General features: G+C 47.8%; 1 protein-coding gene across 4 annotated transcripts; it reads left to right on the top strand.

Moving 5' to 3' along the window:
- The first annotated feature begins 1,291 nt into the window (after positions 1-1,291).
- On the top strand, positions 1,292-25,829 carry LOC117194469. 4 transcript variants are annotated; one of them, XM_033399033.1, is made up of 8 exons: positions 23,223-23,522; positions 23,608-23,611; positions 24,125-24,498; positions 24,552-24,721; positions 24,801-24,977; positions 25,046-25,192; positions 25,264-25,527; positions 25,623-25,829. In XM_033399033.1, exons 1-8 carry the CDS (start codon positions 23,307-23,309, stop codon positions 25,723-25,725), a joined length of 1,455 nt encoding a protein of 484 aa, XP_033254924.1. In that variant the 5' UTR covers positions 23,223-23,306; the 3' UTR covers positions 25,726-25,829. The 4 variants fall into 4 exon arrangements, with proteins under 4 accessions (XP_033254922.1, XP_033254924.1, XP_033254925.1 ...); XM_033399031.1 differs by lacking the exons at positions 23,223-23,522; positions 23,608-23,611; positions 24,125-24,498 and adding exons at positions 1,292-1,534; positions 2,132-2,509 and having other exon boundaries at positions 25,623-25,828; XM_033399034.1 differs by lacking the exon at positions 23,608-23,611 and having other exon boundaries at positions 24,121-24,498; positions 24,564-24,721.
- Positions 25,830-27,527: the final 1,698 nt, after the last annotated feature.

The raw sequence follows: 27,527 nt of genomic DNA, 5'->3' as shown, positions 1-27,527 counted from the left end.
AGTACGGATTGAATTACTGGAACCATGTGTCCGCTATAGAGAGCTTAGCTTGTACATACATAAATGGGCACCTAGCACTATTATATTTTGCATGCAAATTCCAGGACACAAGTGTGTACCCTCACGTAAAGATGATGCCAGAAATTCCAACTGACGAAGCAGATATGCGATACACTGCATCAGCAGTAACCCACCAAGATGAGGCTCCTCCGTGCTTAGCCGCCTCCTTTGGCACTGACACTTGGCATTTCGCAACCTTCTCGAGCCAAGGCGAGCACTTCAGAAAATTGAAACTTTCAGTTTTATGCCACCATCGAGCACACAGCACAGTACTTTTACATGCAACTCTTTTGGCTGACTTTTCAATTTTCTAATATGCTTTAAAGCTTCAGCTTGATGCTGTTGGGAGCGGCGCCTAGGCCTAGGCCGACGGAAATGCATTTAAGCTGACTTAAATCCATTTCTAGTTGGGCAACGATACAAAGTACCAATTAATAATCTATAGGAAATCAGATTTGAGAGGAGTTAGGGAAGAGAGAGTTGCAGTGCACGCAGTTTATGGAAGAGATCCAAATTAAATTAAGACTGCCAGAAGTATTCCACAAATAGCCATGACCAGAATGAAGTTACTTTGGGCCAAAACGATGACGGGTCAATACTTTTTTCCAGGCTTGTGGATAGATCAGCGTCAGTGCGGCGCCTTAATGAAAGTCTGTGAACGAATTGTATTTGGTAAATTTTGTTTACAGGAATCCGAAGGGATCGAACAAGGTGAAAATGAGCAGTGTACGAATTAAACATTTTACCATTTAACCATTTGGTAATTTGGTAAGCCAACCAGACTCAAGCCACGGAGTACCATTAATAATACGAAAATGTACAGTAATTAGTATCTGATCTACATCCATACAACATTGAAATGCAGCCCTGAATATCGCTCCGATTATAATCGGGAGACAGCTCTGCTTTTCACTTTGAATTCCGGTTTGAGCAGGCGACGACTTTCAGTGTGAAAATCCGAACAGTCGTCCTTTCGAAAATTGTGCCAGCGAGCGGAGCTCATGTAAAGTGGAAAATTAAATATAAAAATTAAAATTCCTCTCAGAGTCGTAGTGAGAAGTGTCGAACAAAATATTCTAAAACTGTATTTAGCACGCGCGTGTTCTCAAGTAAGTTCACACATATTTAAAGTGAAAAATTTCGCATTTGCCGCACACACGAACACACGCACGCACACACAAACGCCGGTTTTGTGAACTCACTTGACGAAAAGAAAGAGCGAGAAGAAAAAAGTTGCCAAATCAAAATGGTCACCAAGGAGGCGCAGTGCCAGTCATCGGACTGCGAGACTTCCCAGCAGGAGCCGGTCTCGCAAGTAAGCAGGCCGAAGGGCGCCCGTGTGGGGATCTTCAATGCCAAGGACTTCTTGTCGCGTGCTCAGATGAACGACAAAATCAACAACATCTTGCGCTCGCCCACCAAGCCGCCCAACGGGGTGCGCCAGCGCTCCGTCTACACCAACAACCCATCGCCGGTAAGTGAAATTCCAAGCAATAACGAGAACGTTTCTTCAATTTTCAGACATTTTGTTTTTTACAAAACTGCCGCATCATCGCGCTAGCAGGGTATCAACAGCGAGTTAACAGCCTTAACAGTCTTAACAGCTCGGCAACAGCAGCATTGCCACATCACCTCATTGCCCTCTCCTGTTATTTCAGACCTTATTTTCCGTCTCGCTCTTTTCCACCATTGCTCTCTTACTTTCCGACTTTAATATTCGAATTTTCCTTCTCTATTCCCCCCTTTTCTCTTCTCTTCTAATACTATTCAAAATAGTTTGGTTAATTTCTATAAAAATCAAATGCAAATTGGGAAAAACGCACACACGTATGTAAATACATATATGTATGTATGTATGCATATGCATGCGTTAACAGAATGTCGACAGAATGTTAGCAACAGTTGCAAAGTCATTCGATTTCTGCGCTGCTGACACTTTCTCTCGTATCTGTCGTTTTCTCTCCTGCCGGTATTCAATTATTTTCTGGCACTTTAACTTCCTCACCTCTTAATTTCCTTCCGGATCTAACTTCCGCTACTACCTCTCGCCTTCTCACCCCCCCTCCCTTAGCAAGCAAGCTTGCGTGTCGGCATGACTGGGGGGCAGCTGTCCCAACGCATGAGCAACACCTCGCTGTCCTCCGGCACGGACTCCGTGGGCCACATGGATCGCGGCAGCAGCTCCAGTCTCGCTAGCAGCGCCACCGTTGGCACCAACACCATCACCAGCGGCATTTCCAAGGAGTGCGCCAATTACCCCGTCGGCAGTCAGTCGGCCCGTCCATACGTCCAACTGCCGGGCATACACATTTCCAACCCTCCCCAGTACGGGCCAGGGAATATGCAGGAAATAGACGCTGGCAAAATGGCGCACAACGGCAAGGCACTCACAGGGCGCTACAATGCCACGCCCACCTATGGCTTCGACAACGAGCAGAACTACTGCCTGGTAAGGGGCTCCTGCATATCTGTAAATCTAGCCGATTCTATGCTCAATCTCAGAATTCCCAACAGTTGCCGTCTCCAATGCCCCTCCAACAAACGCCTTGGCACGCGTGAGCAGCACACGCAACTTCGAGCTCGAGAACCACACACCGCCGTCATGTCCCGGCTCTGGACCCATTGCCATGACGAACGGCACCATCCAGTTGCGCCTCCGCGACGGCGTGCGGTGAGTGTGGACGCCCCCAGCCCCTTGGCTCTTCTTTAAGACCGACCCCTGTGCTCAATCAGCGCAGCATGGTGGCAGTTGCTCTATCACGCAACTGCAGCAACTCGGCTTTGATCCACCCCAATGGACGCATACTGCAGAGCGGCGCTAAAGTCGAAATAGTCACCTACAACGGCATGAAGGGCAATAACTTTGTGTGAGTGGGAATGGCCCTTACCTTACATTACAGTCGCTATGCCAAGATGTGGTACAAGGGTGTGAGCTTCACCAGCGAGGCGTGCGCTCTCATCTACCTGGTGGACACAGCCGGGACGCGCACCACAACCGACACTTCCACCGATCTGACCAAGGACTACACCCTGGCAGTGTTCTGAGTGAGTCCCCCCGGCCAATTGCATCGCTTCTTATTTGGCTAATTTCGATTTAATTCCCGAACTTCTCGCAGCGACTCGCGCCATGGTCCCTCTTATATGGCTGAAGCCCATGACGTGATTGCCAATTCAGCTTACACCTGTACCGAGGATGGCACTGAGATCTATGACAAACGGATTTCGCATCACCCAGGCAGCCGATGGCCTGGTGAAGGTCACTCGTGTGGACAACAAGTGCTTGATTCGCACCAGTCCCGACAATGGATCGGCCACTTTGACCACACCTGGCATCCATTGCACTGCCTCTCTGGGCAAGACCTCGCATCTGTTTGTTCGGTGAGTGTCAAACCGATGCTCTCAACCTCCCCTCCCCCTCGCCCGTCATCCTGCTCTGCTAACTTCCGTTCTGTTCTGTCCTTTGTTGTCGCAATGAGAAGCGCATGCACTTCGATGGATCCTGTTTCTTTGTACGCAACGCCGGACACTCCGCCGGCTTCAATGAGAACAACCTGCTCATTGTCTACAGAGCGGCGTTCGTAGTCCGGAGATAGAAACGGAGCAGTGGTAGCCCATCCCACACGCACACACTCACACATTTCACCTGGAACACATACATAGACACCTACAGCAGCACACTTGAGGGACCTTGACGTGGAGAGAGGGATTCAGTTAGGATACCGTAATTTAGGAATATCAAAATCAATTTGGGAAATAAGTTAGAAAGCAAATATGCTCGTACAAAAACCAGCACCACACCACACCACACACACACACCTCAGCGAAGGAACTCAGCCCAGTCCTATCTGGGTTCCGATTGCTCGACATGGGCGCAACACAAACACACCACCAACCCCCAGGGAATACTAGTTGTCTTTCGTTTACCATTGCCTACATATATATCATGCCGTATACATGCGTGTATTACTAGTTGTTATTGCAAATCGGGAGCGCTTTCCTGCTTCCCCAAATCAGTTGGTCAAATCAGACCGATCTCAAGCTGAAGCGGAACCAATCAGAGCCGAATCGCATCGAACAGGGCCGTGCCAGCGATTGGTGTTCAAAAAAAGAAACATCGTTTTTCTACTCGTTTCCATTTCGGCTTTTTCAGTTCTTCTAAATTGTTTCTTTTACGCAGTTTAGTTCTAAATTTTGTTTGATAGACTTTAAAAATGGCATCCACACCCGTAGCATACAGACACTCAAACACGTAACCCATAATCACACACCGCACACTCTTTACAAGAGGCAAAAGAAAGTGAATTATTTGCAAGTGGCACAGCGCCAGCCACAGTTAAAACAGCCACAGGACACACATGAAAGATAGAACAGATCCTGTGAAAGGTAGAAAGTGAGAGTTTATTAAATTAACCCCAATTGTAATTTGATTAAAAGACACTTGTCCTGTTAGGAGGACAATGAAAGAAACCCCCATACAAACACAAAACATAGGCTTAATATATACATAAATACGATGGGATGTCCAATTATAATACAAAGTTAAGCCCAGTGTGAAAAACCGGGATTAGCCTTACGTCAATCTTCTATCATGTAAAGAGAAATTCATGTGCCCCAAAATCAATACTATGGAAGTATAATAAATTTAAAATGCAATCTGTTCATTCAATAAATTAATTTATTCCTCCAAAAGAATGGTGGAGCAATGGAGCTCGTTTCGTTTCCTACCCTCCATCCATTGCTAATTTCTTGGTGGAAAGAAAATATCGACTGCCTCCTGCCCCGTGCCTTTATGTGTTCGAGTATTTATGTACCTTCTGTCATACATGGGGGTATCGTTAATTTACACAAAATTGTTTTATGGCCCCACTCCATGGGCCCTCCTGGCCCCCCTCAGGCGGAGCTTGGCGTTTACGCCGTCACCTGAAGTGCCATCAGGAGTTGGACAATTTCAGGCCCTAGACGACAGTTTGGTTCGGTTTCCCATCTTTAAGAGCACTTGGAATTTAATCATTTAAATTTCTGTGAGGATTTCCAAGAAAATAAATTTGAATATCTGCCGCTATAGAGTTTATATTTAAGTCCGATTTAATGTAAAAGCGGATTACGCTCTTCCATTTTGAAGTGACTTCGGATAAGCCCTATCTTCGGAGACATCGGGATATGGAAGACCTTTTTGATCTCCAAAAACCAAGGTTCGCGGGGATACAAATATTTCGTTGAATTTTTAATCGCACATTTACGACACAGCTGTTTTTATTTTATCGTAGCGTGACAACCCTGGGCGGCCAGTGTGTACACTCTTTTGGACTACAATATTGTTTGTCTTGCTGTTGACAGCGGTAAATTAGGCAAATGGAAGGAAAAGTACATTGATATTTAATTAGTAAAATGTCTTGAGCCTTGTCGTTACCTGCAAACAAATCCAAATGCACAGGGATATCGGATCGACTGTCATGCAGACTAAAGGACATTTCATTTCATTCTCGCTTGCAATCCGATCTCAATAACTTTCAGTCATGGTGTTGTGCAAACTTGTTACACCTTAATGCCTCGAAATGCAAAGTTATGACATTTCATCGTTCTAGCCCTTTGTTTGCTCCCTATACCCTATTTGGTGCTTCTCTTGAGAGAATTACCCTGGTGGATGATCTGGGTGTTATGTTGGACCCCAAGTTAAAGTTTTCCGAACACATTTCTACCATGGTAAATAAGGCCATGGTCGAGCTTGGGTTTATAAAGAGGTGGTCAAAGGAATTTGACGACCCCTATATAACAAAGTCTCTCTATACCTCGCTTGTTCGTCCGATCTTAGAATACGGCTCCTGTGTATGGTGCCCTCAGTCCAAAGTACACCAGGACCGTATAGAATCAGTACAGAAAAACTTTTTACTCTTTGCTCTGCGGGGCCTTAACTGGGATGCGGGTGTAAGACTCCCATCTTACTCTAGTAGACTACTATTAGTAAACCTCGCATCCTTAGTTAACCGTAGAAAAATGCTTGGTGTGATATTTATGCACAACTTGATCAGGGGTGACATAGACAGCCCTGATCTGTTGAGCCGCATAAACTTCACGATTCCTATTAGACTGACTAGAAATTTTATACCGTTGTTCCTTCCACTTTGTAGATCGAATTATTCCTTGCATGAACCGTTTAGGGTCTAATGCTCGGATTATAATTCCCTCTACCATATTATATCCACCACTAATTCTCTTCCTCTTATTAAATTATTAATCCTTACACACCTTTCTATTAATTAGTAACTGTAGTGGTATTTGTATTTTGATTGCATGCTTAGTTTCTTAGTAAGTTTAGTACTAATTTTCCTCGAATGTTAGTCTAATAGCTATCTTTCTTGCATGTTCGCGTTTGGTTCGGCTACGCACCGCGCGTCATGCGGCAGCGCCCCTCGGTCGGTTGGGCGGGAGGAGGGCTGCGTTTTGCCTGGGATCCGCGCGTAACAGCCTTCTGCTGGTGTCACACGGGCCACTTGACGGTGCAGTAACTGCATCGCCTCTTGAAAGATGAAGTCATTGCATGTCAACGTCCAAAGAACATATGTACATACGTTTCTACCCACAAATTATTATTATTTTTGATGTGTGAAGGATGCACACACACACAGAAAATGGATTGCCCTGAATGGTGTGTGGAGCGGGCGTTCATTTTGTAAAAATAATTGCTTTGCTCACGGATTTTTACAGAAATGATTATTGATGAGCACTTTGGCCTATTTTATCAAAATCAAACCCGACACGACACCGCCACCGCCGGCATCCGTCCGTCCCTCTGTCCGTTTGGTTTGCCCGTCGCTGGCAAATGAAGCGTGAAATGTGGCCCGACACCGCGGGCACCGCGCCAGCATACATTAAATCTTTCGAAAGTTTTGCATCAGCTCCCCCCACGTACACCCTCTGGCCGAGTGCTTAGCACACCTCAGCGCGGGGAAAGGGCCGGTTGGATGGGGTTTTTGGTAAGTACCGAGACGGCAGATGACGTCAAGAGGCCGGCACGGCAGACATAGACCGCAGACCAATCCGACTAACCATCCGACCAGCCATAGATCCCCCTCGGACTGTGTGTTCCTCTTGGGTAAGCCACAGCGGAGGCGACAATTGCTTCCATGAAATCCCCATGATTCACTCGAGGATGATGTCGCCGCGGGCTCGGATTTACTTGAGATGTGTAAACAACACAGTCACTCAAATTTCACGAGCCCTGCGCGATGATTCGATGAGGAATGAGGAAAATGCCAGGAATGCCAAAATATTGATGGAAGTCAAGCCGAGGCTTTTAGCCAGGCGACGCGTACCAATCCGCACGATCTTCTCCCATGTACACTTTTGTTTCTTTTTTTTTTTATATTCATATACTTATTTATTTGCTCTATAATATATACTATACAATTTATATTTAACTTAATTTAACGGACAAGAGTATGTTGGGACTAGGGGCCCCGCGGACTGCGGTACTGCCGCAAAGCATTGCTATGCAGTGGCGTGGAAACCTACTCCGTCTGCTCCTTCCGCCTTCTCTCCAAGGACCTAAGCGTTCGCATCACGCTAGAGGCGAACTCCGCAGCCGCTTCGCACACCTTCGGGTCTGCCTGCTGACCCTGCTGCTGTCTCCAATGTCTGACGCTCGAGGTCAAACCTGTGGCAGTCGAAGAGGACGTGGCGAGCGTCCTCCTCTATGCCTGTGCCACACTCGGGGCACCAGTCCTCTGTCTCGTGGCCGAAGCGCTTGAGGTAGCCGCGGAAGCAGCCATGTCCGCTCAGTGCCTGGGTAAGGTAGAAATCCACCTGGCCGTGCTTCCTTTCAACCCAGCATGCTATGCTTGGGATGAGGGTGTGGGTCCATCGGCCTTTGGGTGAGTGGTCCCATCGAGTCTGCCATCTGTCTATGCTGGTCCTTCTGGCGGCGTCCTTAATTTCTGCTTTGGAGCGTACCTCGGATGCACTGTCCGTCATGGCATCATGGATCTCCTTCCTCTCCCTTATCAGCTCCCTGAGCGGAACTTGCCCGGCAATGACTAACGCGGCTTCGTCTGAGATGGTCCGGAACGAGCACGCGATCCTAATGGCGCACAGTCTGTAAGTTGCCTCCACTCCTCGCATGTAGCTCCTCACCTTCGCGGCTTCTGCCCACACCGGTGCGGCGTAGAGCATCTGCGACGTCACGACGCTCGTCAGCAGTTTCCTCGTTGCCTGCTTTGGCCCTCTGGTGTTTAGCAGCATCCTGGATAGCGCTCCCGCGGTCCCACCGGCCTTCGTGTGGACGTATTCTAGATGCTCTTTGAAGGACAGGCGCGTGTCGATGAGGACTCCACGGTACTTGATGGACCTCTGCGATTCGATCGCGGTCCCACCAACCTGCACTCTGGCAGTCTCGACCAGCTGGTCGGCTGGATGTCAGGACCGCCTCCGTTTTTTGGGCCGCCAGCTCCAGCCCCGCGGCGGCTAGCCACGCCTCGACGGCTTGTATGGCGACGTTGGCAAGCTCCTCCACTGCGGCAAGTTCCTTCGCTACCGCCAATATTGCGACGTCATCAGCGAAACCCACCAGGTTAGTGTTGGCTGGCATCGGGAGCCGTAGGACCCCGTCGTACATGGCGTTCCAGAGCAGAGGTCCCAAAACGGAGCCCTGCGGGACTCCGGCTGAGACTTCGTATGCCCTAGAGCCCTGACATGTATCCATTGTCAGCGCACTATTGCTGAAATAGCTGCGCGCTATATTCAGTAGGTAGCCCGGGATGTTGAAGGACCTCAGTGCCTCCAGCGTCCGGGTCCAGTCGGCCGAGTTGAAGGCGTTCCTTATGTCCAGTGTCACCACCAGACAATAGGACTTGGTTCCGCCTCTCCACCTAGTCCCAGCGATGGCTTCCTCCGCCGTTTGTACGACCCTCAAGATGGCGTCCAGCGTCGACCTCCCTTTCCTGAACCCGTATTGGTTCTGGGAGAGACCGCCTGCTGCTTCGATGGCTGCGCTCAGCCTCGCACCGATCACCCTTTCGAAGACTTTTCCCATGGAGTCCAGAAGGCAGATGGGCCTGTAGGAAGAAGCCACCCCTGGCGGCTTGCCCGGCTTGGTTAATAGTAGCAGCCGTTGCCTTTTCCACCTCTCGGGGAACGTCCCCTCCTGGAGGCATTTGTTGAAAAGGCCCGCAACTTCCCTCGGGAGTAGAAGAAGTGCCAGCTTCAACGCGCTGTTGGGGATCGCATCCGGACCCGGAGCCTTCCTAGGTATCAGGTTTCTGCCTGCCTGAAACACCTCGGCTTCCGTAACCTCGCAGATGTCGCTCGGGCTATGCTCGAACCGCAGGGAGCTAGGGATCTGCCGTCCTCGAGGAAACAGTGCCCTGACTATACCCTCCAGTGCCTCTGGATCTGTTGGAGCTTTGCTGCCCGCGTTCAGCCCTTCACCACCATCCTGTACGCGCCTCCCCAGAGGTCCTCTTCGGCGGCATCACACAGCTTAAGGAAGCATTCCCTCTTGCTGTTCCTTATGGCGGTCTTCAGATCCTTCCTCGCCGCTTTGTAGGTCTCGCTGCATCGGGCCAAGCGCGGTGTGCCTCTGGCTCGCTGGAGCAGCCTTCTGGCCCGGTGGCAGGTTCTACGGAGAACCACTCGCACTTTTCCGACGCACGCGAGGTATGCTGAGCCTGTTACTCCGGTGCAGAATATTTCTGTTCTGATGATATCTCAGGATATTGAGGATATTGACAACAATATGAACGGTGATACGGAGGAGTCGGCCACAACTCAGGATATTGAGGATATTGACAATATGCACGGTGATACGGAGGAGTCGGCCACAACTCAGGATATTGAGGATATTGACAACAATATGAACGGTCATACGGAGGAGTCGGCCACAACTCACGATATTGAGGATATTGACAATATGCACGGTGATACGGAGGAGTCGGCCACAACTCAGGATATTGAGGATATTGACAACAATATGCACGGTCATACGGAGGAGTCGGCCACAACTCACGATATTGAGGAGAATATTGACAACATTTCTGACAATATTCACAATATTTCTGATTATACAGTCAATGATATGAAGTGTACTATTTCAGATGAAATATATGATTCGTCTGAGCCAGTGCACCACGTGGAGGAGAAGCAGGAGCAGGAGGTTCGGGAGGATCCGGACTTAAGTAAGTAAATAATTAAAATTTTAAAAAAATACATATAATAACTTCTTAATTCTCCAGACATGTTTACTGAAGACGTTCTTAGTACTGAAAGTGGAAAGGACAATTGGAAAACGATTTCCCCTAAGGCTTCGCCCCCCGTGCATGGCTGCAAGCGCAAACTATGCGGCAAAATGATTGGAAGGTTGAGCTCCTTGGGAAACCACGTAATGAACCAACATTACACAGCAATAAGAGGTATGGTTTCAAGGAATTCGAAGACAATGCAAAAAATTGCTGCCGTTTTTAAGGAAAAAAAAAATGACCATGTTAAGACTATCAGAGGAAACTGGGGTGCCGGCCGAGTATTTGAGGGCGATAGTCATGTGCAGCGATGACTATAAAAAAATTGGGTGCCGCTTGTGGGCCGCCAAGACGGATGCAGAGAAGCTGAAGGACATCAACCAATAACTGTTTCGTTTTTTAATTTTAATATTTGATTTGGCTTGAGTAGACTGATCCAGAGAAGCTGAAGGACATCAACCAATAACTGTTTCGTTTTTTAATTTTAATATTTGATTTGAGTAGAAAAACTCGCCTGTTATTCGTAAATGTAACGACTGAAAATAAACTTATTGACAAAAAAGGAGTATTTATATTGTGTGGGCGCCTTTGGGCCAAGAAATCATCAAAGTTATTCACGTCGCACAGTTTGGGAAAAAACTGGACTGGAGTGGAGTCGACTGGAGGGACTGCAATGACACTTGCCGGCTGGCGGCCTCTTGGAAATTTTAAGCCTCGTTAGGCTTCTGGTCAACCGCCTGGCTGGTCTGCTTGAGCGCTCCATCGAATGGATTAACCTTCGCTCTGGATATACTGGATGCCCTTTTGGATTACAGGACTACCCTCTTTAGCTCCTTTGAATGGATAAACAAAGTGCATGTCCTACATGGATTACAGCCGTATAGCGCATCATAAAAGGTAAGAAATCAAGCCACAAATTGAATGCCGAACACAGCAAATGCTTAACCCATGACACCACCAAAAGGGGGAGAGGGAGTAGAGGGGGATGAGTGCCCCCTATTAATCCTAAGTGCTTCCTGTGATTTTATGTAAATTTCTACACGGGGAACAGAGGACTCCAAAGAGACCTCTCGAGCAGAAATTCAAAATACAAATGACAGGTTGGCTGTGACCCAAAAGAGCAGCTTAAGGAAGATGTAAAGGCAAGCATAAATATACCCCCCCTCCACCACTCTCCTTAACCCTTAACCCTTAACTCCTTAATCCCAGAATGGTAGCCAACATTTCGGCCACACCAAGAAGTATGGGGGCATGGTATTTATCGCAAGTCCTATCCCAAACCAACAAAGCCGATCAACTATTGCAAGTCGCAGCTCTGCCCAGGCAAAGTACGTCACCTGACCTGTGATTCGAAACACAACATCGAAGTGGGCCCTGAACTATTACTTGGAGCCGTTCAGAACTGGCTCTGGCTGTCAGCGATACTCAGGTGGGTTTATATTTCCTTTTCTTCCTCGGATTTATCCAACTGTTTTCTCCCCTCTCTTTTCCCACAGGCCATCAAGGCCCAGGCGGAACTGAACGGCGCCATTGTCCGCACCAATCTGCTGACCCGCTACGAGCAAGTTCTCACTGGCCGAGATGTACGAATATCTGGAGAGAGCGGCACAACACAGAGAACGGCAGCAAATATCGGAAGCACAGGGAACATAAAGTAAATAAAAATACAAATACAAAACAAAGCCCATGAACGAATATTTCCTCACAGGTGGTGGAATAAGATGAATCCAACTATTAACAATCCACGTTCCCCATTCACCCGCTCGCGGGGTATTTTCGGATCCATGGGATCCTTCGTCTTTACCGACCACCAGCAGCAGCAGCAGCCGGGGCTGCAGGTCCCCCCGAATGTTCCGCCGACAAGAATGGACTCAATGCGATGCTCTTCCTAGGCCAAATCCACACCAGTCCTCTGCTGTCCCGCCCAATGGGTCCAATAGGTCACGCTCACCCCATCCACCTTCCCTCCGAAGGGGATTCAGATGGGTGAGCGGCAGCAGCCCAGACTCCCCTTCCCCGCAGGACATAACTTACCCCCGGCTCCCCAGCAGATTCAATGCTGTGCCACAGATGGCTTCGATGGGACCACCGCCCGTGTTGAGCTCCCTCTGGACAGGCGCGCCGCCTGGTTCTCGTCTCCGTCCCGCAGCGTGCGGAGGAGTCGCTCGCAGTCGATCTCTGCTCCGGCCTCGCGTAGCTCCGGCAACGGCAGTTCCGGATACTGATCCCTCAGCATCTGGCGTACCTGCCCGTTCCGATAGCTGTCAATGTCCAACTGTGGTTGTTTCAGGAAAAGTCGGATCAGCTCCAGCTTAGTGCCTGCCTCAATCTTTCTATTCTTCAGCACATGGTGGAGGGGCGTGAACTCGCCCTGATCCACCAAATTCGGAGAGGCTCCGTACTCGAGCAGCAGCTGAATGCAGGAGCCCACCTGAGAGGCATTCGATCGTCCTGGCGATTGGCCTGGGCACCGCTCTCCAGGGCAGTGTGGAATTCCCGTATGTCCCGATTAGCGAGGGCTGCGCTCAACTGGCCCTGCGGATCGATGAAACCGCAGTTGTTAGAGCTCATTCTGCTGTCTGCAAAGAGTCAAGTGAGAATGGGGAGGATGAGCTATCTCTATGTGGGCTTTCGTTAATCTTATCCAACCCACGCTGATGCCAGAACCCGCATTGTTAGAGCTCTGCTCTGGTCAATGGAGGGAGGTCTGACCCAACAGACGGTTTCTGTACAGACCTTGAAATGGCCGAAACAAAAGCATGAGAGTGGACCGACCCCCGCAACAAACGGTATTTGACAACGCTTCATGCTACGATGATTTTCACACAAATGCCTGTCTGTCCATGGAGCTGGCCAGCAGCTGGAGGCAGAGCCACATCCGCAGCCGAAAGCTACCCCACAGGTTTCTCGAAAAATAAAAACCAAATCTTCGCTTTGGGAACAATTAAAGAAAGCGACTTTAAGTGGTTTTTGTGGTACCCGAACTACAGACTTAATTTGCCCTCCCGTGTAGTTTAACGATCATAAAGAACAATCATAAAATAATCGACACATCAATATGAATTAGCAATCAATTGGTTACGCCTTATGCTTTGAATACTGTTCCGAATGGAGCTTTAGATAAAGCCCTGGGCAGTGCTGAAATCTTGCGATTTATAGGCGGCTCTTTTCGTAAATTTCAAGGCGGCTTCTTCTGTGGGATCTGATCCCTCCAGCCGTCAGCTCAACGTCTTCTCCGCTCTGTTGTGTTATGTTCTGTTCTGTTCCGTTCTGTCTGCTGTCTGCTTTGATGCTTGAAATGTGTGAGAAATCGGCTAATCACACAGACCTGGCTAATTTGAATATTCCCCCACTGATTGTTTATCAATAGCCTACGAATTGTGAATCAGGAAACATCGTCTTCTCTTTTGTAGGTAGCTCTTCGGCTAATGTTGCTTTAGTATGCAAACAAATTGAGGATTGTAAATGACGCCCCTGGGGTCAAAATTTGTCGTTGATAAGATAAACAGAATCGCACAATCACCTTCCTTAATTGGCCCTTTATTTGATATTTCTTGTCTCCCATCTTAACCTCTTCCTTATTCTGGTATTTGTTTTTCCACCTGAGTACGAGTATTTGCCCAAGCAATTGACAAACAACTTCATTGTTTGTCCAAGCTGAAGCTCGACCCAAAGTCTTACTAAGACATCGGTTGACAGAATGGCGTAATATCACAATAATTAACAGAAAACTTAACAGCAAACGATTTCAAAAGTGAGCAACTCCTCTCTCAGTCGTATCTGACCCTAGCAATTAAGAGCACTACTTTCAGAAATATTGATGTAGTCAAGGTAATCTATACTTATTGCGAAAAGCTTCGGAAAACACAAATTGCCCTTAAACTCTTAATCATTTGCTTCATCTACGGAAACCAGTCGAAATCACAGAGTATACGGAGTCTGGAGTGGAATTTTATTCCCCCTTCTCTTGGAGCCCACATATGTATATACTATAACACTGGTAAAAAACAAAAGTACTCGTATCATTCTGGAATTTGAGAATAAAGTGTGTCACAAAAGAAAGGGAGTCCAACGACATTATTACTAGTTTTAAAAGAAAAATAATAATGAGATTATCTTCATTCGCGATTCGAAAACTGTTTCGACTTCTCATTTTTTCTTTGAGTGAATTTATATTTATAAACCTTTCAGCCCTGTTCTTCTTTCTGTCTGTGGGAACATCTGAAATTTGGAGACTGAGAGAGCTGGAGCCTAGGAAATTGCCCAACAAAATTGGCTCTGAGTTGCACACCGAATCCTCTACTAAAGTTCTTTGTGTTGGTGCAGCAGCAAAAGTGAAATCAGCAAATGACAACACTTCGGAAAGAGTAAGTAGAAGGGGGACAGACGTGATTAATGTAAAGTTTTTAACGCGATAAACTGAATATGTATATGTCCAGCTGCACAGGATCAGCCGCGTTTCTCCGATCGTCTGTCAATAATTTATACTATTTACGTACTGTCTTACACTGCTATAACATTCTAACATGATATTTTACCATACCCTTCCCGAATACGTGATGTGATCAGATCGAGAGACCCTCTAGCTGCGTGGGAGGAGGAGAGCAGAGTAAACACTAAACTAAATTGCTTGTCCATAAAGTCTGTTTTTTGGCAAACTGTGCTTGGATTGTTTATCCAATTTATGGCATTATTATACCCAATACTCAAAATGAGTATTGGGGTATATTGGATTTGTGGTAAAAGTGGATGTGTGTAACGTCCAGAAGGAATCGTTTCCGACCCCATAAAGTATATATATTCTTGATCAGCATCAATAGCCGAGTCGATTGAGCCCTGTCTGTCTGTCCGTCCGTCCGTCTGTCCGTCCCCTTCAGCGCCTAATGCTCAAAGACTATAGGAGCTAGAGCAACGATGGTTTGGATCCAGACTTCTGTGATATGTCACTGCTACAAGAATATTTCAAAACTTCGCCCCGCCCACTTCCGCCCCACAAAGGACGAAAATCTGTGGCATCCACAATTTTAAAGATACGAGAAAACCAAAAACGCAGAATCGTAGAGGATGACTATATGTTCTAGAGTGCAAAATCTGCACCAGATCGTATAATTATTATAGCCAGAATCAAGAAAACAATTTCATTCTTTCTCGCTCTGTCTCTCTCTAACACACAGGTTTCATGGTCGGTTTTGCCAATTGCAAAATATGAGTTCAAGGATCTCAGAACCCATAAGAGCTAGAGCAACCAAAGTTGGTATCCACACTCCTGTGATATCGGAACTTGACTGTTTTGTGTCAAAATTTCGCCACACCCCCTTCCGCCCCCGCAAAGGACGAAAATCTATTAAGAAAATCTAAAAAACTATTAAGGCTAGAGTAACCAAATTTGGTATCCGCACTTCTGTTAGATCTCACTATAAAACGTATAAGTGCAGGTTTCGCCCCACCCACTTCCGCCACCACAAAGGACGAAAATCTGTTGCATCCACAATATTGCACATTCGAGAAAACTAAAACGCAGAATCATAGATAACGACCATATCTATCAGATTGCTGAATCTGGTTTAGATCAGATAATTTTTATAGCCAAAAGGAACAAATCAATTTGCAGTGGCTACGCAGCGCCCGATATATCGGTCCGTATCGTATAGCAACAAAATATCTGTAAACGTTCTTCCTTCTTGATCGTCGTATTCGAATAAATGTGTGTTGGCATATCGAGTACATTGGTATTTCTTATAATACTATCGATGAGTAAATACCAAAACCATACATGCCCCGGTGTTTAAAACATAAATAAAGAACACAAAATAAGATAAAGATGTACATTAATTTGGGAGGTGTAAGAATTGACGGGGTGGACAGTGCCCTTGTTAATGTATTATGCGGGATATACTGGGACCATCTGCAAGGCCGGAAAGTGCAAAGCCCGAAAGCACAGGAAATTGCCAAAATGACGTTGTCGTTCGGTGGAGCCCACGTTTGCGATGTAAGTGCAGCAGGAGTGATTAATTTGTACTTTTTTTTCTGGACCATCAACGTAAGGGTAAGTAAATTAGTTACATTTATATTATATTCTTCTAATAATGTATTCCATTCAGCGGGGACGACGCACGCGAAGTATGCTGAGCCTGTTACTCCGGTGCAGAATATTTCTGTTCTGATGGTATCTCAGGATATTGAGGATATTGACAACAATATGAACGGTGATACGGAGGAGTCGGCCACAACTCAGGATATTGAGGATATTGACAATATGGACGGTGATACGGAGGAGTAGGCCACAACTCAGGATATTGAGGATATTGACAACAATATGAACGGTCATACGGAGGAGTCGGCCACAACTCACGATATTGAGGATATTGACAATATGCACGGTGATACGGAGGAGTCGGCCACAACTGAGGATATTGAGGATATTGGCAACAATATGCACGGTCATACGGAGGAGTCGGCCACAACTCACGATATTGAGGAGAATATTGACAACATTTCTGACAATATTCACAATATTTCTGATTATACAGTCAATGATATGGAGTGTACTATTTCTGATGAAATATATGATTCGTCTGAGCCAGTGCACCACGTGGAGGAGAAGCAGGAGCAGGAGGTTCGGGAGGATCCGGACTTAAGTAAGTAAATAAGTAAAATTTTAAAAAAATACATATAATAACTTCTTAACTCTCCAGACATGTTTACTGAAGACATTCTTAGTACTGAAAGTGGAAAGGACAATTGGAAAACGATTTCCCCTAAGGCTTCGCCCCCCGTGTATGGCTGCAAGCGCAAACTATGCGGCAAAATGATTGGAAGGTTGAGCACCTTGGGAAACCACGTAATGAACCAACATTACACAGCAATAAGAGGTATGGTTTCAAGGAATTCGAAGACAATGCAAAAAATTGCTGCCGTTTTTAAGGAAAAAAAAAGTGACCATGTTAAGACTATCAGAGAAAACTGGGGTGCCGGCCGAGTATTTGAGGGCGATAGTCATGTGCAGCGATGACTATAAAAAAATTGGTGCCGCTTGTGGGCCGCCAAGACGGATGCAGAGAAGCTGAAGGACATCAACCAATAACTGTTTCGATTTTTAATTTTAATATTTGATTTGGCTTGAGTAGACTGATCCAGAGAAGCTGAAGGACATCAACCATTAACTGTTTCGTTTTTTAATTTTAATATTTGATTTGAGTAGAAAAACTCGCCTGTTATTCGTAAATGTAACGACTGAAAATAAACTTATTGACAAAAAAGGGAGGAGTATTTATATTGTGTGGGCGCCTTTGGGCCAAGAAATCATCAAAGTTATTCACGTCGCACAGTTTGGGAAAAACTATACCCTCCAGTGCCTCTGGATCTGTTGGAGCTTTGCTGCCCGCGTTCAGCCTCTTCACCACCATCCTGTAAGCGCCTCCCCAGGGGTCCTCTTCGGAAGCATTCCCTCTTGCTGTTCCTTATGGCGGTCTTCAGATCCTTCCTCGCCGCTTTGTAGGTCTCGCTGCATCGGGCCAAGCGCGGTGTGCCTCTGGCTTGCTGGAGCAGCCTTCTGGCCCGGTGGCAGGTTCTACGGAGCACCGCAATCGCTTCGCTCCACCAGAAAACTGGATCCTTGTGCTTCCGGAACGTCCCTCTCGGTAGCATGCTCTGGTCGCAGGCGCCTTCAAGTGCGTCCGCCAATTTGGTCGCCATATCGTTGGCTCCGTCTGCATCGTTTGCAGAGTAGCTCTCAAGGGCGCTTGCGAAGGCTTGGGCCCTCAGCGTGTCCTGGCGGTACGCCTTCCCATGCCGGAACGGGGTACCTCTCGATCGGGCAAGGGTGCCCAGGGTGCATAGTATGGCCTCGTGGTCGCTGGCAGTGTATACGTCGCTGATCCTCCATCGGGCGTGCCGGGCCAGCGTGCTGCTGGCATAGGTGAGATCGATGATCGCCCCTACACCTGCCCTGCTGAAAGTTTGTTGGGACCCTTCGTTCAGAAGGACGACGTCCAGAGAGGCAAAAGCCTCCAACACCGTGCGACCTCTGTCGTTTGTACGGGAGGATCCCCATTCCAGGGCCCAGGCGTTGAAGTCGCCTCCGACTACGACGTTGTTCCGTCCTCGCAGATCGCAGCTCAGCTCGTCCATAATGCGGCTGAAAGTCTCCAGTGAGAGGCTGGGTGCCAGGTAGCAGCTGTAGAACCATATGCCGCCTACATACCCTCGGACGAATCCGTCTGCCGACTTGGTGTCGCGCAATTGCGGCGCGTCGACGCCACAGAGCCACAGGGCCGCTTTGCCAGTAAGGTTCGTGGCCCAATCGCTGCTGCTGCCCACCTTATGTGGTTCGCTGAGGAGTGCCACCTCAGAGCCAAGCTTGCGCACCGTCAGCGTCAGGAGATCCTGTGCGGCCCTGCAGTGATCCAGGTTGAGTTGAATCAACTGCATGTCGTCCTGGTTTTGCCGACCCCGCTTCGCGTGGCTGGGCAGTTTTTAGTGCCTGCCTGGTGCGTGACCTCCTTCTTTCCAGCTGCTGAGCAGATGAAGCACGCAGGCTCTTTTTTGCATTCGGCAACTTTGTGCCCTTTCTCCCCGCATTTGATGCAGCAGCCACTCCTGTCCACTGTACTCTTGCAGTTCCGTGCGATATGCCCGGGTTCCAGGCATCGGTAGCACCTTGGGAGTCCATCTCTTTCCCGGATCCTACATATGGTCCAGCCGATCCTCACCTTGCCGCCTTTCAGGACCGCTTGGCCCAGGGAGAAGGGCAAGCTGACCACCGCCAGCTGGGACTCCGCGTATCCGCGGCGCAGACTGCGGACTCTTACTCGACCCTCGTCAATGTTGAATTGGCGAGTTAGAGCGGCACAGATCTCCTGCTCCGTCGCGAGGGAGTCGATGTCCCGTATCTCCAATATGACCACCTTCGAGTCTTCCGTCATTGCGCGCACAGACGCTCCATCGCCGAGGACACGTGCGATGCTGGCTTTCATGCCCTCAGCACTCTCCACGCTGTCTTTTGCCACCTCCAGCAGAAGGTTGCCGTTTATGGTGCGGCGTACCTTGGAGACGCAGCTTCCCAGGTCGGAAAGCTGGTTGTCGTGTCGTCTGGTGACCATTGCCAGAACCTCGCTGTACGACTTCCCGGGGGCCTGAACTATGACCGCGTCTGGGCGAGCGCGGCGTGCTGCTCTCGGCCTCTTGGCCACCACGCTCCATTCGCTGTCCGGGATTCCGGGGCTCTTGGGCTGCCTCATGGCGCTGGTCGTCGCCACGTCTCCGTGTGGCCGCAACGGGGCCTTTTTAAAGGTCCTCTTGGTTGCGATAGCTCGTTTTCGCTGCCTTGGGCGCGTAGGTGGGGTTCCCGGCTCCCCCATTGGACCTTCGGCCACGGATGGCTGGCTAAGTCTACGCCACGGTTCGGTTTGCGCTGCGGCATCTTTCCTCCAGACGGTCGTTGTCTGCTGCTCCTTGTCTGCGCTCCGCGTGCTCTGTGAGCATTTCGGGCACAGGACTTGGGCGTCGGAGCCTTCCTGCAGCGCGCTTCTACCCGCTGCAGCCTCTTGGCTCGATTCGATGATGTTCGAGTGCAGCTCCTTCATGCGCACGAACAGTGCTCTGGTGGCCATGTTGATGTGGCGCGTATTTTTGTCCATCATCCTGGTCTGAACCTCATCAAGGATTTTTCCCAGCTCCGAGAGGTTCTCAAGGAAGGTAGCCTCCTGGTGGGCCTTACTCTTCTTGGGCGGCGTTTGCCTCTGGGAACTTCCCGGGCTGGCTGGGTCCCGAACCCTCTTGGGGGTCTCCCTACAGTCAAGGTCCCGACTCTGCGCCGCTGCTGCTGGAGATGGAGATGGCTCGGGTGCCGGCGATCGGGCGAGCATGCTACCCTTCCTGAAGGCGAGCTTTTCATCCTCCTCCATTCCTATTGTTTACTTTAGAATTTGAATTTCGAAATTAAAATCTCCCTCCGTTGGCGCGCAACTCCAGCTCTCTCCAACACTCTGGCAGCCCTGGGTCGATCGGGGCTGTCTGGCAACACCGTCCATGTACACTTGTACGTGTGTGTGTGTACACGGATATGTGTGAATGTAATTTCATAGCTGACAGACGACGCGGCATTATCTACTCTATATGCGAGTGTGTGGCAACAAATATCGCCTGCTGAATGACCAGACACATTTATTTGTTGCCGCTGCCTCATCTTGACAATCAATTAATTTTCCCCCTCCCAAACCGGAGGCAAGGCTCCCCCGCTCCCCCCGCTCCCACACCCGCTGTCGACAAAGGAAAGTGGCGTCGCGGGCGCTAATTGTTTTTAATTCAAATGGAAAAGGATTTAATAGAGAAGGCGAAACACATAAAGAATGGATTTTTAAAACCATTTCAATTATGCCACAAGTTCCCCATCAATCTGGCTGCGTGCCTCTTCTACTTCTGCCGCCTGATGACGCCTCTGTTCCAACTGCTATGACGTCAACGATTGCAACACTCTTCAGCTGTGCAGCCAGTGCATCCCGTCTCGGCCGGATTTGTCTGCGCCAAAGTTCACTGACACTTTCATGAGTTTTCTTGGGTCGACGAAAATAGTTTTTCCACATTTCGCATTCGACCGAGTGGAAATGAAATCCCCTTGGAGCATAGATAGAATATTTCAGAGCAGTGCTCACTGCCAAACGCTTACTGTTAAACATTCGTTCTGCGAAACGAAATCCAGTTAATTAAAATGTGGCAAGCAAATAATCAACAAGCAATTCAAACTAGAAAAAGACCACAATTCTGCTTCCTCTCTGCCTTTGCCTGCCGTAAATGGCCGTCCAATTGGTAATGGCTCGACAAAAATCCCACATTCATATTTACGAACCATAAATATAGACTCGTACTACCAAAAAAAGGAAAGGAAAAAAATAAAAGGAGATTAACCAATTTGTTCGCATGCGGCTGCTGTAAGTGACAACAAAAGAGGTGGTGGAGCCGGTCAAGGCATTGTAGCTTTTTACAAATGAGTTTCCGTATTTCATTCGGATTCCATGCATATTGCATTTTCTATAAATACAGTATTTGCCAACTGTTCTTTTTTATTTTCACTCTCAAACTGAGTCAATGCAGTGCGTGGGCGGAGGTGCAGATGCAGCTGCAACAGCAACAGCAACAGCATCGGGGTGGCAGCATCAGCACCGAAAATAAATTTCAAATATGTCACAAGCAAAATGAGATAGAATTTTTAGGCGAATATTCGCTGTGCCATGCTGCGTGGGCAGCGATGGCCAAATGCAGGGGAAGTCAATGCGCTCTAGCCGAAAAAGTGAAAGCCAGCATCAATCATGTGAGCAGGCGAGGGGATATAGTTGTCAATCGATTCGCAAGAAGTTCAGGGTTGCCTACTAAACTGAACCGTTCGACAATAGTTCTCTACGATCCAGACTACAAGGTGGCAAAACAATAACACTCCCCCACACACCAGACGTGCGATGTCTCAGCTAATTTTCATTGCCACAAGCGCGGACGGCCGTCCTTCAGGGCCTGCCAAATTCTAAATTTTGGCTAATTTGTCAACAGCCCCCAGCATTATCCGCACATATCCGACAATTTGGGTAGAACCAAACATCTAACAAAAGCTGTACACATTCGCTACTTACACTATATGGATAGTACGGATTGAATTACTGGAACCATGTGTCCGCTATAGAGAGCTTAGCTTGTACATACGTAAATGGGCACCTAGCACTATTATATTTTGCATGCAAATTCCAGGACACAAGTGTGTACCCTCACGTAAAGATGATGCCAGAAATTCCAACTGACGAAGCAGATATGCGATACACTGCAACAGCAGTAACCCACCAAGATGAGGCTCCTACGTGCTTAGCCGCCTCCTTTGGCACTGACACTTGGCATTTCGCAACCTTGTCGAGCCAAGGCGAGCACTTCAGAAAATGGAAACTTTCAGTTTTATGCCACCATCGAGCACACAGCACAGTACTTTTACATGACCAAGTGCAACTCTTTTGGCTGACTTTTCAATTTTCGAATATGCTTTAAAGTTTCTGCTTGATGCTGTTGGGAGCGGCGCCTATTGCTTAATTCGATTTTGCTTGACTTTGATGCTGGCAAACTTCATTTGTCCGACTCTAAAAGCGTGAAATAGGATTAGGCCGACGGAAATGCATTCAAGCTGACTTAAATCCATTTCTAGTTGGGCAACGATACAAAGTACCAATTAATAATCTATAGGAAATCAGATTTGAGAGGAGTTAGGGAAGAGAGAGTTGCAGTGCAAGCAGTTTATGGAAGAGATCCAAATTAAATTAAGACTGCCAGAAGTATTCCACAAATAGCCGTGACCAGAATGAAGTTACCTTGGGCCAAAACGATGACGGGTCAATACTTTTTTCCAGGCTTGTGGATAGATCAGCGTCAGTGCGGCGCCTTAATGAAAGTCTGTGAACGAATTGTATTTGGTAAATTTTGTTTACAGGAATCCGAAGGGATCGAACAAGGGGAAAATGAGCAGTGTACGAATTAAACATTTTACCATTTAACCATTTGGTAATTTGGTAAACCAACCAGACTCAAGCCACGGAGTACCATTAATAATACGAAAATGTACAGTAATTAGTATCTGATCTACATCCATACAACATTGAAATGCAGCCCTGAATATCGCTCCGATTATAATCGGGAGACAGCTCTGCTTTTCACTTTGTATTCCGGTTTGAGCAGGCGACGACTTTCAGTGTGAAAATCCGAACAGTCATCCTTTCGAAAATTGTGCCAGCGAGCGGAGCTCATGTAAAGTGGAAAATTAAATATAAAAATTAAAATTCCTCTCAGAGTCGTAGTGAGAAGTGTCGAACAAAATATTCTAAAACTGTATTTAGCACGCGCGTGTTCTCAAGTAAGTTCACACATATTTAAAGTGAAAAATTTCGCATTTGCCGCACACACGAACACACGCACGCACACACAAACGCCGGTTTTGTGAACTCACTTGACGAAAAGAAAGAGCGAGAAGAAAAAAGTTGCCAAATCAAAATGGTCACCGAGCCGAAGTCCGTTGAGCCCAACGGTCTCGCCAGCCCGGTCTCGCAAGTAAGCAGCCCGAAGGGCGCCCGTGTGCGGATCTTCAATGCCGAGGACTTCTTGTCGCGTGCTCAGATGAACGACAAAATCAACAACATCTTGCGCTCGCCCACCAAGCCGCCCAACGGGGTGCGCCAGCGCTCCGTCTACACCAACAACCCATCGCCGGTAAGTGAAATTCCAAGCAATAACGTGAAAGTTTCTTCAATTTTCAGACATTTTGTTTTACAAAACTGCCGCATCATCGCGCTAGCAGGGTATCAACAGCGAGTTAACAGCCGCCGCAGTCTTAACAGCTCGGCAACAGCAGCATTGCCACATCACCTCATTGCCCTCTCCTGTTATTTCAGACCTTCTTATTTTCCATCTCGCTCTTTTCTACCATTGCTCTCTTACTTTCCGACTTTAATATTCGAATTTTCCTTCTCTATTCCCCCCTTTTCTCTTCTCTTCTAATACGATTCAAAATAGTTTGGTTAATTTCTATAAAAATCAAATGCAAATTGGGAAAAACGCACACACGTATGTAAATACATATATGTATGTATGTATGTATATGCATGCGTTAACAGAATGTCGACACAATGTTAGCAACAGTTGCAAAGTCATTCGATTTCTGCGCTGCTGACACTTTCTCTCGTATCTGTCGTTTTCTCTCCTGCCGGTATTCAATTATTTTCTGGCACTTTCACTTCCTCACCTCTTCATTTCCTTCCGGATCTAACTTCCGCTACTACCTCTCGCCTTCTCAACCCCCCTCCCTTTGCAAGCAAGCTTGCGTGTCGGCATGACTGGGGGGCAGCTGTCCCAACGCATGAGCAACATCTCGCTGTCCTCCGGCACGGACTCCGTGGGCCACATGGATCGCGGCAGCAGCTCCAGTCTCGCTAGCAGCGCCACCGTTGGCACCAACACCATCACCAGCGGCATTTCCAAGGAGTGCGCCAATTACCCCGTCGGCAGTCAGTCGGCCCGTCCATACGTCCAACTGCCTGGCATACACATTTCCAACCCTCCCCAGTACGGGCCAGGGAATATGCAGGAAATAGACGCTGGCAAAATGGCGCACAACGGCAAGGCACTCACAGGGCGCTACAATGCCACGCCCACCTATGGCTTCGACAACGAGCAGAAATACTGCCTGGTGAGGGGCTCCTGCATATCTGTAAATCTAGCCGATTCTATGCTCAATCTCAGAATTCCCAACAGTTGCCGTCTCCAATGCCCCCTCCACCATACGCCTTGGCACGCGTGAGCAGCACACGCAACTTCGAGCTCGAGAACCACACACCGCCGGCATGTCCCGGCTCTGGACCCATTGCCATGACGAACGGCACCATCCAGTTGCGCCTCCGCGATGGCGTGCGGTGAGTGTGGGCGCCCCCAGCCCCTTGGCTTTTCTTTAAGACCGACCCCTAATGTTAATACCTTTCTTTGCATGGGCAGAATTGACATGACTCTGGACAAGGCGGTGCGCGTGCTCAATCAGCGCAGCATGGTGGCAGTTGCTCTATCACGCAACTGCAGCAACTCGGCTTTGATCCACCCCAATGGACGCATCTTGCAGAGCGGCGCTAAAGTCGAAATAGGCACCTACGACGGCATGAAGGGCAATAACTTTGTGTGAGTGGGAATGGCCCTTACCCCAACGTGGCATCTTTTGAATCCTTTGAATTATCTTCCCATTACAGTCGCTATGCCAAGATGTGGTACAAGGGTGTGAGCTTCACCAGCGAGGCGTGCGCTCTCATCTACCTGGTGGACACAGCCGGGACGCGCACCACAACCGACACTTTCACCGATCTGACCAAGGACTACACCCTGGCAGTGTTCTATGAGTGAGTCCCCCCGGCCAATTGCATCGCTTCTTATTTGGCTAATTTCGATTTAATTCCCGAACTTCTCGCAGCGACTCGCGGCATGGTCCCTCTTATATGGCTGAAGCCCATGACGTGATTGCCAATTCAGCTTACACCTGTACCGAGGATGGCACTGAGATCTATGACATAAACGGATTTCGCATCACCCAGGCAGCCGATGGCCTGGTGAAGGTCACTCGTGTGGACAACAAGTGCTTGATTCGCACCAGTCCCGGCAATGGATCGGCCACTTTGACCACACCTGGCATCCATTGCACTGCCTCTCTGGGCAAGACCTCGCATCTGTTTGTTCGGTGAGTGTCAAACCGATGCTCTCAACCTCTCCCTCCCCCTCCCCCTCGCCCGTCATCCTGCTCTGCTAACTTTAGTTCTGTTCTGTCCTTTGTAGTCGCAATGAGAAGCGCATGCACTTCGATGGATCCTGTTTCATTGTACGCAACGCCGGACACTCCGCCGGCTTCAATGAGAACAACCTGCTCATTGTCTACTGAGCGGCGTTCGTAGTCCGGAGATAGAAACGGTGCAGTGGTAGCCCATCCCACACGCACACACTCACACATGTCAACACATTTCACCTGAAACACATACATAGACACCTACAGCAGCACACTTGAGGGACCTTGACGTGGAGAGAGGGATTCAGTTAGGATCCCGGAATTTAGGAATATCAAAATCAATTTGGGAAATAAGTTAGAAAGCAAATATGTTCGTACAAAAACCAGCAATCACACCACACCACACCACACACACACACCTCAGCGAAGGAACTCAGCCCAGTCCTATCTGGGTTCCGATTGCTCGACATGGGCGCAACACAACCACACCACCAACCCCCAGGGAATACTAGTTGTCTTTCGTTTACCATTGCCTACATATATATCATGCCGTATATATGCGTGTATTACTAGTTGTTATTGCAAATCGGGAGCGCTTTCCTGCTTCCCCAAATCAGTTGGCCAAATCAGACCGATCTCAAGCTGAAGCGGAACCAATCAGAGCCGAATCGCATCGAACAGGGCCGTGCCAGCGATTGGTGTTCAAAAAAAGAAACATCGTTTTTCTACTCGTTTCCATTTCGGCTTTTTCAGTTCTTCTAAATTGTTTCTTTTACGCAGTTCAGTTCTAAATTTTGTTTGATAGACTTTAAAAATGGCAAAACTCAAGAAAAAAAAGTTTAAAGAAATATCTCCCAACAAAAAATTTATGCACAGTTGGTGCGTCTGATTAAGCAACGTGTATTCAACAATTATAGTAGATCAGAGGACTAGTTCTCTTGGGCGTTACGTTTAGGCAACGTAACGCCAGTGCCGATACATTATTTCTAAGCTACCAGTTCTTTCAATGCAATCCAATAATGTTCATCCACACCCGTAGCATACAGACACTCAAACACGTAACCCATAATCACACACCGCACACTCTTTACAAGAGGCAAAAGAAAGTGAATTATTTGCAAGTGGCACAGCGCCAGCCACAGTTAAAACAGCCACAGGACACACATGAAAGATAGAACAGATCCTGTGAAAGGTAGAAAGTGAGAGTTTATTAAATTAACCCCAATTGTAATTTGATTAAAAGACACTCGTCCTGTGAGGAGGACAATGAAAGAAACCCCCATACAAACACAAAACATAGGCTTAATATATACATAAATACGATGGGATGTCCAATTATAATACAAAGTTAAGCCCAGTGTGAAAAACCGGGATTAGCCTTACGTCAATCTCCAACACCTAAATTTTCTATCATGTAAAGAGAAATTCATGTGCCCCAAAATCAATACTATGGAAGTATAATAAATTTAAAATGCAATCTGTTCATTCAATAAATTAATTTATGCCTCCAAAAGAATGGTGGAGCAATGGATCTCGTTTCGTTTCCTACCCTCCATCCTTTGCTAATTTCTTGGTGGAAAGAAAATGTCGACTGCCTCCTGCCCCGTGCCTTTATGTGTTCGAGTATTTATGTACCTTCTGTCATACATGGCCGGGGGTATCGTAAATTTACAACAAAATTGTTTTACGGCCCCACTCCATGGGCCCTCCTGGCCCCACTCAGGCGGAGCTTGGCGTTTACGCCGTCACCTGAAGTGCCATCAGGAGTTGGACAATTTCAGGCCCTAGACGACAGTTTGGTTCGGTTTCCCATCTTTAAGAGCACTTGGAATTTAATCATTTAAATTTCTGTGAGGATTTCCAAGAAAATAAATTTGAATATCTGCCGCTATAGAGTTTATATTTAAATCCGATTTAATGTAAAAGCGGATTACGCTCTTCCATTTTGAAGGGACTTC

This window comes from Drosophila miranda (assembly GCF_003369915.1).
Source record: "Drosophila miranda strain MSH22 chromosome Y unlocalized genomic scaffold, D.miranda_PacBio2.1 Contig_Y3_pilon, whole genome shotgun sequence".
Lineage (NCBI taxonomy): Eukaryota > Metazoa > Arthropoda > Insecta > Diptera > Drosophilidae > Drosophila > Drosophila miranda.
This window is presented reverse-complemented; position numbering and strand designations above follow the sequence as displayed.

Excerpts from the sequence above, each read along its gene's own strand:
- LOC117194469 (XM_033399031.1), top strand. The coding sequence starts at position 1,307 with ATGGTCACCAAGGAGGCGCAGTGCCAGTCATCGGACTGCGAGACTTCC. Across the intron at positions 1,535-2,131 it reads ACACCAACAACCCATCGCCG|CAAGCAAGCTTGCGTGTCGG; the intron begins GTAAGTGAAATT and ends CCCCTCCCTTAG. Across the intron at positions 2,510-24,551 it reads ACGAGCAGAACTACTGCCTG|AATTCCCAACAGTTGCCGTC; the intron begins GTAAGGGGCTCC and ends GCTCAATCTCAG.